The sequence below is a fragment of the Maniola jurtina genome, chromosome 6 (assembly GCF_905333055.1).
Source record: "Maniola jurtina chromosome 6, ilManJurt1.1, whole genome shotgun sequence".
Classification (NCBI taxonomy): Eukaryota; Metazoa; Arthropoda; class Insecta; order Lepidoptera; family Nymphalidae; genus Maniola; species Maniola jurtina.
In genome coordinates, this window is record NC_060034.1 from 14104885 (window position 1) to 14117131 (window position 12247).

At 33.0% G+C, this 12247-nt stretch overlaps 1 protein-coding gene across 5 annotated transcripts in view; it reads left to right on the top strand.

The window, feature by feature from the left end:
• The window catches only part of LOC123866527 (DNA-binding protein D-ETS-4), a 56652-nt gene that overhangs the window by 14845 nt on the left and 29560 nt on the right, over positions 1-12247 (top strand). Inside the window, exon 1 of one of the 5 annotated variants that reach the window (XM_045908168.1) lies at positions 2689-2779. The exons of 2 other annotated variants lie outside the window; for them this stretch is intronic. In XM_045908168.1, coding sequence (XP_045764124.1) covers positions 2732-2779 — 48 coding nt within the window. In that variant the 5' untranslated portion in view covers positions 2689-2731. Of the gene's footprint in view, positions 1-2688; positions 2780-7327; positions 7838-12247 lie in introns of those variants that run through there. 2 more of the 5 variants (XM_045908170.1, XM_045908169.1) reach the window with 2 other exon arrangements.

Here is a 12247-nt window from a genome sequence, read left to right on the forward strand (position 1 = left end):
TAACTCATAACATTTGGCCTTTTCAACAATCAAACAAAACACAATAAGCGGCAAGAAATAAAATGTTAATTTTAATATCGCATCAAGTTCACAAGTTCATGCATGTGAGATATTCTACATATTACATTTTAATAGAAGTGTAAATTAAAAATTATGAACACGCCCGACAAGTAAAGGTTACAGTAACTAGAAAAGAGCTGATAACTTTCAAACGCCTTAACCGATTTTCTTGGATTATAGCTAAAAACACTCTCAATCAAGCCACCTTTCAAACAAAAAAACTAAATTAAAATCGGTTCATTAGTTTAGGAGCTACGATGCCACACACAGATATACAGATACACACGTCAAACTTATAACACCCCTCTTTTTGGGTCGGGGGTTAAAAATATAAGTCTAAGTAAGTATTTAAAAGAGTAACTCACTGACTGACACAATATCAACATAGGTAGCTCAAACTGTTAGGTCTAACAAGGATTGTCCCTCTATTAAACGATTTTGAAATTTTTTGAGAAATGAAAGTAAGTGCAGTTAGGCGTGTTATATTGATAAGCCAAGGAATTTGACAGTGGATTATAAGGAATTTGGTCTTTTGATGCTACTGATAGATTTGGATTTTAAAAGTTTTAATACGTTGTTTCATAAAACAAGTTCAACAAGCAATAAGACAACTAATCGACGTCAAATATTGTTTGTTTTGTTACATTGTTTTCTCGGACTTGTCTGAATATAAGACGACTACGATACGACTTTTTACAACATAACCAAACCTAATAAAAACACGATTTGAGAATCTCCTTTATAGAAAAAGTCGTTAAAAAAGTGTATTTCACGAGTTTAGGAACGGGTTTACTGCATTAATTTTGAAATGGTGTCCCTATAAGAGATCTAATGTCAAAACCTGGACGTCTATCGATTGATGATGATAATGATGATGACGAATTCAGAAATAATTATAAAGGTTCTAGTGTACTTGTACCTCTGCAAGAATAATATTTACTAACGATTGTATCTGTGTTTTGTTTAATGTACTCTGCTATTGTGATTGTTGATAGTGCATTTGTCGTTATGAGATCGTAGCCGTCACGAATCTATCTAATAATAATATTATAAAGGCGAAAGTTTGTATGTGTGTGTGTGTGTGTGTGTGTGTGTGTGTGTGTGTGTGTGTGTATGTTTGTTACTCCTTCACGCAAAAACTACTGGACGGATTTGGCTGAAATTTGGAATGGAGATAGATAATATCCTGGATTAGCACATAGGCTACTTTTTATCCCGGAAAATCAAAGAGTTCCCACGGGATTTCGAAAATTCTAAATCAACGCGGGCGAAGTCGCGGGCATCGGCTAGTCTAATAATAAAAATGTTAATTGTTTAGTACCAGATTTTCAGTGCAAACTATACTAGTCTGTGACTACAACGACCATTCACAAACTTATTAGTAACAAATGTTCAGTCAGTCATATATTCGTAATTCGCAAATGAGTGTTGTTATTTGATAGCATGTCAATAATCAATATGTCGCCAAATATGAATGAACATGTAATTTCATTTGCATAATTTGTCTTCAGTCTAGACGAATAAGCTTAGGTAATTATCCTAAATAGGATGATATTGGCATTTAACTTCAACGATTAAATTTATTGATAGATTAAATTCCAATCAATTTTAGTGATTTTCTTCGAGAGTGACTTCCAATATTTATATTTATTTACTTATAAAAGTTTATGCCTATTAAAGACAACTAATAATGGTAGTTGCAGTATAAAGCTTTATTGCAACAAGCATAGGAACAAACTTAAAATACATAAAACAAGAAGAAAAATAATAGTTATAATTGTTTGTAAAAAGTATGCAAAAATAGAATACATCATTATCATAAACATCATTCTTTTAGTGAATCTTCTTATATATTGTGACTACAAAAGTCATGCTTAGTTATTAAAAACTTTGATGGTTATTAAAAACTAGCTGATGCCCGCGACTTCGTGCGCGTGGATGTAGGTTTTTTAAAAATCCCGTGGGAACTCTTTGATTTTCCGGAATAAAAAATAGCCTATGTGCTAATCCAGGGTATAATCTATCTCCATTCTGAATTTCAGCCCAATCCGTCCAGTAGTTTTTGCGTGAAGGAGTAACAAACACACACACACACACACACACACACACACACACACACACACACACATACACACACACACACACACACACACACACACACACACACACACACACACACACACACACACACATACAAACTTTCGCCTTTATAATATTAGTGTGATTCCTGAACAGTTATATTTTTTTTTTAGTAGTAAGTAATAGTTTTTATAGTTTATTTTTAAAATAGTTGACCTAGCGAAGGATACATGAATATGAACTAAGGGTTCCTTGGTTTACGACGAATCTCAAAAAAAAGAGGGCGACTGCATTATCTCTAGATTTCGTGTCGTATCGTCAGCTATAAAGGAATAGTGACGCACAGTGTGTATGATATCTTATCGACAAACTCTGCACTTTGTTCCCAAGATAACTTTAACGATAAACTCTTCAGAATAAATTGTGATAGTAAATAAAAATTTCGAATTCATAAACGTTCAATTAAACTTGTATGTCGTCAGATGAGTTGTAATAATATATTATGTTAATGTAACTAGTCTATATTCCTCTCCTATATTAATGTTTTATCACATTATTCTTTGTTTGTTAATATTTAATAGTTACTGTGAATATGGTGTTAGTTTGGGGTTGCAAAAGATGCGCAGTAGAACTTTATCAGGTATACAGATCTTTATATTTTCTTTATTGGATCAAATAAAAAATGCGATAGTAAATCATTATTACCTAATAAATTATTTTTAAGTAAAGTATGTTACAATAAATTCAAATAACTTAGTTATCCTGTGAAAGGTCCATGTTTTTTACTAGAGTTCAGTTGAATGATAATTGTGGTTGAAAAAGTGCGCGCAGCCAGGGCTCAGTGGCCCAGGGCCAGGGGCCTAATTTATTTATGACGTTATTTTTTTGTATCAGTGACATAGTAGACACTTAGTAGATGGTCATAGCGCAGTCAAATGCCAAGCTGTACACAAATAAAGATCATTATGATCGATATTCATACATAATAATTGTTATCTATGTCTATCTATCTACGTAGGACCATATACACTCTTTGCATAACATTCCAACAATAAGCTAATTAAAATAAATAAAACGACTGCCCACCTAAAAACTAACTAAAAAGGAAAGAACATTCATATTAATTAATAATGACACCATACAGGGCACCTATGAAATTTTTACAAAAAATTACAGCCATGTCACTCGTGATTATATAAGGATTCTAACAAACCCAATACATCCAAATCTGTTCGGCTATTTAGAAGTTATGGCAGAATAAAAAACTCGCATATATACATACATGAACCCTGAAAACTTTAAACTCCTTTCTTGGGCAGTTGTGTAAAAATAATAACCGAATTCCTTTTTTATCTCATGCTCAAAAAAGTACACCTAGTGCCATTAGTACATAATAGTTCAATGCCTACTAAATATATTTTTAGCCGTTTTTTGCTCTTGAACAGTGTGGGCGTGGTTCTAAGTTTGTGGTCTAAGTGTTCGGAACTATGATGACCTTTACTTATTTGTTAGTTGGGACATTTGGTTACTTTGTTCGAGCTTTGTTCTAAGTGGGAGTTAGTTTTAATGAATGGTAATAGTAAGTACTCACTTAACATGCGTTACTCAGTTGGCAATTCCAATTACATAATGCAATGGACAATGGAATATATTGAGTGACATAATTTGTATTTCCGCGACTTTGAGACTCCATTAATCCATACCAATATTATAAATGCGAAAGAGTGTCTGTCTGTCTGTTTGTCTGTCTGTCTGGTACCTTTTCAAGGCCTCACAGTTTAACCGATTCTAACGAAATTTGGTATAGAGTTAGCTTATATCAGAAAAACTTATATCAGAAACAAAAATTATTTTTTACTTTTTAGTGTTTGTGGTTTTTTGTTAGGTACCTACTTTACCACTCATCCGATTGCAATGAAACTTTGTACAGATATTGTTGGTACTTGCGGACAGATTTTTGTCATAATATCATACAATGCGCAAGAGATTCATTTATTTTATTTTATTTTATTTATTTATTTGTTTGCAAAGAATGTTTCATTGCACCACATACCGGGTATTAGCTGATCCATAAATAAATTCAAACTGCCTGCCAATATTATCTTCATATAGATCGTTATCCTAAGCCTTACGCCCTTCGTTGAATCGAGCCTTCTCGCATCGTAATATATAATACTGATGAAATGAAATGAATATTTACGTACATTTCTACTCCGCACGTGACTAGGTTATGGGCCAGTATTATGGCTACGAAAGCTTTGAATGTTATGTTAATTTCGCAGAAAATCACACGGATGTTAAGTGGTTTTAAATATTTTAATCATAATCTCATCAATATGAAATATGTTTCAAAAGTAATATAATATAATGAATATAACAAACTTCTGTCATATAAATTAAATTAATATTAAATATTTTTTCAAAAATATATTTTACTAAACAAGAAACATTATTATTAGTGTCATAGCAGAAGTTAAATGATTTTTTTGTAAAAAAACTAATTATAGCATAAGTAGCCGAAATTATCTCAATTTATACTACGCACAATAAACAGACTATCACATTTCATTTCATTTTAATAATATTAATAAAATACTTTATCTGTATAATTTCTTTTTAATTCTCAATAGCTGCTATTATACATAGGTCGATATGTCGTCTCGTCATAACTTAAATTTTTTAATCATACTTTGTATAAATTGTATAATATACTACAAATAATATAATTACAGTAGTACAGTATTTTTTATTGTTTTGTTTATTTAAAATTTTAGAGGAGACTTACACTCGTCGATGTCTTTTCCACGGGACAATTTGCTAGTAGGTATAAAAAAAACCAACTTGCTAAAAATAAAATCCTTTTCCATGCCGTTGTACAAAATATATATTTTACCGTGATGCTAACTATTACACACACATGTAAATTCTAAGAAGATAAATAATAATGAAGATGTACGGTTATCAACGATTACGTGTGTGATGAATGTATACATAGGAAAATGAAGCTTAATAGAATTAACTTAAAGTATATTTTAGTTTCTTTAATATGTTTAGTACTGGTACGTTGCTGTGGGTGTATGTAAACAATATAATTATAATATCACGACCTAAAGTTTTCCCACGTGGTTCACGTCATTATTTATATGCACGTGTGTGTGTTGTTTCGTGTGTGTGTGTTACGTAGTTAGTGTCATAATTAGACTATGAATGAAGTGAAGGCATGTGACGTCATAGTTTTCTGACCAATAGCACCGCGTCGAGAATAATTAGTTTTGCTTTTTTTAGACTTGTTTTTTTTTCTTTAGAATGGGTCCGATTAGTTTCCGTCGATTGGAATGGGTGACAGAAATATTATTACATCGTTGTTTTTAAAGACATAATTTTGAATATCAATTCATAACAAGGTTTCATAAATAGTTTCTAACTCAAGGTAGAATATTTATTAGCTTTATCAAAGTTTTTAAGGCCCTACGTACTTTAAAATTAAATTGTTTTTTTTTAATATGTTTATTTTTTTACGTTTATTTCTATAAATTACACTGATTGCCATCGATTTGATGTTACCCGTTGAAGAGTTCCGAGCTCCAGCTGCTAAATTATCCATCAGATCTTCACTTTTACATGAAATATACCTGACAAAAAACCTTTGTAAATAAAAGAATTGTCAAACTCAGTTAAGAATTAAGATTTGACAAAGTTATGGAGTAACATCGAAAAAAATAGCATATCTATCGCGAACGATCCTTATTGTTTTTCGGGATAAAAACTATTCTATGTATTAACACGGAGTATTTACTATGAGTAGGGCCAAGTTGCGTTCAAAAGCGTGTGCAAACAGACAGATAGACAGAAGACAGACAAAATTAAAAAAAAAAAACTATTTTGGGCTCTATATCGATAATAACGGTTCCTGCAACTGTATGTAATAAACTTAATGTAAATAAATCATCCAGGTACAGTTTTATTATAAATATATTCTTACCTAGTTGTTACATCAGTACACATACATTTATTACACTTATTATGAACTTATTACTTTTATTACATTATTTTATTACATTTACATTACATTTTATTTACATTTTTACATTACATTACATTTATTACACTTATTATACATTTATTATGAACCAATGTTTGTATGAAACCCACCTAGATCATTTCTATAGAATGCCTTATGGGATGTTATGAGTCAGACATAGATTAATCAAATTTGCAAAGGAATAACCAGTGTCCGTTTATAACTCAATTTTCATTGAAACAGTAATTAAATAACAATTACATCTGTTAGAATTACAATAGTATTAATACATTCATAATTACAATTAAACGCATACATAAAAACTATATTTAACTTATGGGAATTAATGAATAATCCGATCACGACCCTTGTTACTTAGTAACTTAGTTTCTGTCTACCGGTTTTGCTTATAACTTCTTATGATAAAACAATCATCATAATTTTTTAGGCCCTATGAAAAAGGACTAAATACGTTAAGTATAGCTGGTACATTCTATACTTGAAATTCTTTTGACTCTTACCCGCCTATACTTCTCAGCGCGGGTCTCCTTTCAGAATGAGAAGGATTTACATCACAGTCCACCAGTTAGAAAACTTTAAGAACATTATGGGGGATTCTCAGTGATGCAGATGTCCTCATGCTGTTTTTTTTTCACCTATTAAGTAATAGGTATTCTTATAGAATCAAAGGGTGACGTATTATGAATGAAACAGTCATGAGGCATGGTCTGTTACAAAGTTAATGGACCTCTATACTTGTGATTAAATGTAATGCATTGTTAAGAAAGTTTATACCTTGTTACTGCATGGTGGAACACTCATTTCCATTGACAGTCTGTTAAATCATTTAACAGGATCATAGTGTAAATTTTTAAGTTAACCCACATGCGACCGTGGTAATGTCAAATCACGAAGTTTTACTGTCCATGCTAAGTTACAAAACGCTACCACACGTGACACGTTATATTATAAAGTAAAAAGTTATAATAATGCCTCAGAATACACACGCTATGCATCCTTCGCATCATTGAGTATGAGCATCATAATATTAAAGTCAAAACCATAATATAGAATCAATATTTTTAAACTAACCAACTTACTGTTGCCATTGGTATGGTTCAACCAAAGATATAATGTCTGTTTTGTAGTGTCAAAGTTTCAATTGCTTGAAACCAGAAGTTCAGTTACCGAAAATAATAATTAATCATTATTACGGAAGAAATTATCTAACTCGGTTAATTGAATCTCGTGATAGTAAAATAGGAAAATTATTGACAACAAATCACTTTTGTATTTACGTGAACGTCATTATTAATTGAATGCGATAGTGACGTATGCGGTGGCGTATTGTTCAGATGTAGACACTATTAAATTCGATATTAGTTTAGAGGCGTATTTCCCGGCATGACGCAGGCCTTCATTGAACCAAAGGCCGTGTGCGCGAGCGCCGAGCTCAGTGCCTGAGTGATCTACTCGACGTATACACGCGGTCATGGGCCAAAAAACTACGTAACCTCAACATTAGGTAACGGAGTAGGCGCCGGTGTAACCTAACCTCAAAACATGGACGCGACGTCAAAGGTGCAACAACCCTGACTCAGCTGACATTTCGAGTGAGTGCGGATTTTTGTTTAATAATTGCAGTGAACTAACGTTTTGGAGGAAACCCTTATTAAAGTGAGTTTATAGATTACTAGCTTTAACCCGCGACTTCGTCCGTGTGATGTAATTTATAGCTTATATCACTCTGGAACAATGTAGGCATCTATTACTGAACGAATTTTTGAAATCGGATGGATAGTTTCAGAGATTACCTCTTACATCTGAACTTACAAACATTACTTTAGTGTAGACGAGGTAGATAAGGGTGTTTGTTGATTTTGAGCTTCTGAAAAGAACTATTGAGTTTCTTTGCTATTTCAAAATCAGTGGTAGGCTCATTGCCAGTTAATTTTTGACAAGGTAACGGAGCTTTTAAGAGCTTTTACTTGAACAAAGTTTGAGATTTCTGGCATTATAAAACCAGCTTATTTCTAGCATTTTTTTATAGAATAGATTACATTTTGTCGAAAATGTGAAACTATTTTTTGCCTACTAGTTATCCTACCTACCTATTTTATCCAAAATATTTAGGTTTTTTAATAGTAAAGTAAGTCAGTTGAAGCTGTTTAAACTTAATAATTTGGAAGATAAATTAAATTAATCTTCAGAAGCTACATACGATTAAAGTTTTATTACTATAACATAGCAACCCGAAATGATTAATAATGAGTCTTATATAAAACTTTAGAATCTAGCACATTACATCTCATCCGTGACAGTCATTTATCAACTGATGCGGGATTCCCACCTATTTGTTTTTGTGTGTTTCGAGCTTTTTATATATATTTTATAGTCGCTAAACATGTTTTGAATGCTTGTCAAACCTGGTTTAAGCGCTATAAACGGAGTAAAAAGCACAGTTCACAACACAGCCAAGAGAGCTTACATCTTGACAGTAAACGTTATGCTACTTGAACATAGAGTTCATTATGCTTTGTACATTTTTGTCAGAAGGTTGTATGGGTGTTGCTAAGCCGAAACTAATGGGCAATTTGGAGTTAATCTGTCTGTGACATCTCGTTACGAGAGAGGTGAAGTTATTGTTGTATTATGCAAAAATATAGCTTTGATGGCAGTGCACTTGTGTTTAATTTTAGAAGCTTGGGAGACTGTTAATTTAAACGTCATTGGTTTTAGTATAGGTACGTACTTTAGTCTCTCCAGCTGATTTTTCCACGTGATTTTTACGTGGTGTTTATTGCTTTTTGTGAAAATTATGGGTGTGGTGTACTCAACAACCAGAGCTTGGATAGGAACTCTGTTCAAACAGTCAAGGATTCAAAGACCGAATTAACAAAATATAAAAAGTGTGTGTGATATTCTATTGGTTAATACGTCGGTCTCCTATGGCACGCACCTCCATCATTTCTTAGCTAAGCAATTAAGTATCACTTCTTGTCGGTGATGGAAAACATCGTGAAACCTGCATGCCTGGTAGTTCTCCTTAATGTTCTCAAAAGTGTGTGAAGTCTGCCAATTTGCACTGGGCCAGCGTGGCAGACTATGGCCTAACCCCTTCTCATTCTGAGAGGAGACCCGTGCTATAGGTTGATCCGATTATGATGATTTTCTTCCAAATACAGCAACGCATGTTAGAAATATGTTTGAAAAGAAACAGTATCTTACATTACTTTTGGCATTTTTTTATATGCAGCTAATGACATAATACAGCCAAGGATCAGAGTAGTATATGTCATTACAGGTATTTGTTACCAAGATTATATCATAAAAATGTCTCTTTATTTACGATTCCGGTGGCCATTTTCGGTTCTCTAAAAGGACTTGTTTGCAATTCGTCTCAACAATATTTAAATACAACTCATTCGTGAAAACCCCAAGGTCTCGTCGAAAATGTAACAGAACGCTGCGATTTGTCTGGTCACGCGCATGTCTGCGCTGCTCTAGAATTGGAGTGGTACAATAGGCCTGACGTCAAACCCAAAGCCTTTGCTTCCGCCAAAAAAAAATATTAGGAAACAAAATACACGACTGAATGAACACAGAGGCTATGGAGCGTATATCCTTTGATTGGAGAAAGAGCGTATCCACAGAAATCCAAATAATACTATACTAAGGCATTTAAATCTATGAACGTATCATATCCAATTAAATAGAGCCTCAATCAATAATAAAGCCTCAATCAATAAAGCCTCAATATCTCAACGGTTATAGGAGCGGACTGAAATCCGAAAGGTCGGCGGTTCAAACCCTATACCCGTTGCACTATTGTCGTACGTACTCCTAGCACAAGCTTGCTCTTGGACACAGGTCTGTCCTTTTCATATTACATTAGCAAGAAGGGGATGCGAATACTCTCAAATTTATTGTGCTCGGAATCAGTAGGTATGAATGTAACATATTAAGTTCATGTTAATTTTAAAATATGCACAGGAATTTGATCGCAGCCAACATTATCCGCATTGAATCTGACAATACAAGCCGAAAATCGTTTTTCAAAGAACAAATTCACTGCAGGCCAAAACTTCCGCATACCTGGCGCTGGGCTCGAATAACCTGATATAATTATCTTTTTTTTTTCGCATTATTATAATAATATATTCGTACGCACGCGCACGTTCATTCTTTAGGGTTCGTACTTAGGAATTTGAGTATAAATAAAGCTCGGTTAAATAAATATTTTGGATTTTGGGTTCAATTAGAACTTACTGAATATATTATATTTTAGAGTAGGTAACGTAGCAAGCAAGCTTTATTCACTAGCTGACCCACCCCGGCTTTGCTCGAAAAATAACTTTTTAAAATCTGCGTGCTAATCCGCACTTAGATAACCAAAAGTACATATTGGCAGACTTTACATAGAGAACTCTCAGGTTCGTTCTACGTTTCCTAACGAAGTTTTCGTTCGCCGTTAAAGCAAGTGATATTAACTTAACGCACATAGCTCATATGGATGAAGCTTAATTTTCCGGTTTTTTGATCATAACAATTTACTTTTAAGAAATTAAAGATTTCTAATATTTTACTCTTCGGCATACATCAATCGGTTGAAGTCGAGCCTATAAATATTCGTCGAAATGATGCTAATTATAGACCTCTGATGGAACAAGGTAATTATTGCTTAATGAAGCTGCTTGATTTATTTTATTTCAATTCCTGTGCTCTACATTATAATCTTTGAATACAGCCCATTAACAAGTGACCTTACAAGATTTGGGGTCATAACCAAATATAAATTAACACAATTAGAGGTATTAGATAGAGGTCTATGTAATACCTCTATAAAAATTTATGTTTGCTACCTAGCCTATGCGTTCGCTACATTTAGTTATAAAGCCTAAGTATTTGGAAAAAACTTAAAAATATACTTAAATATACCTAGTGGTATTAGCTGATAATTACGTAGTAAATCACGCCTACGCGACGCTTCGTTTTCTTTATCTGAAAAGTATCGCATACGAAGGTACTCATGCGATATTTTCTTCGTCTTTATTTTCGTTATCGGTTAAAATTCTTAAGCACTTACATACGAGTACGTGATAACATTGTTTTCTGCCTTGGAATAAAGCACATTTGTTTGTTTGTTTTGTTAACATTTTTTATTGTACACCATTATATAAAGAAAAACACAAAAATAACACAAAATAGAAGTACAAATTAGCGGCCTTATCGCTCTGAAGAGATCTCTACCAGTCAACTAGTTTGAGGAAGATTCAGGCTGAGTGGTCTATTGAGCCTACTTTGACTTTGCTTAGATTTAAGCTTCAGTTAAAACGAGACGGTTTTATAGCAGTATATCGCTGTCTCGTTTTGACAGTGTCTTGAGTCTAAGCAAGTCGAAGTGCGCTCAAACCTTGTGAGAAACTAGACTAGACGAAACGAGACTACTTAGTGAGAAAGGGTTTAGCACATTCGAAGGATCTAGCATAATATTTCATACCAATTCAATCCACCTGATATCGAAAGATACCTATAATTAACGATGTTACGTGGGAAATGTTATTGTTTAGAAACAAGAAATTAATAATCCAAGTAACTTGCCACTTGATTGACTGAACCGACCGGTTAAACTTGCACTAGCTTTTTCTCAAAAATTAAGTCAGTTGACTTGAGGACTAGGATGGGGCTATCACTTTTACGAGTGAGTCCCTATAAAATAAAAATCCTTGCTCAAAATTAGAAGAAAATTTACTCAAAAATTACTTGTGAAAAAATAAATGTGATTTTAACTTTAATAAAGATTAAGAGTAGTTAAAATGAATGAACAAAGCTTACAAACAAAATGTAAAGTTAAAAAATATTTTTTCCTAATTTGAGCCCATTGCCTGTAATAGCGCTTACAAGTTTTGGTACAGTTAAAATTAAATGTAACGCTTTTCTACTAAATAGTTTATATCTAAATAAAATGTAGGTATGTGGCAGACAGTGTGTGTCAGTAGCAGAATAATTCAGTTCACTTATTGCCAAAATATGAAGAATTTATTTTTATCTCCTAAGATAAGAGTCCAATGACTCAAAGCTAATTTA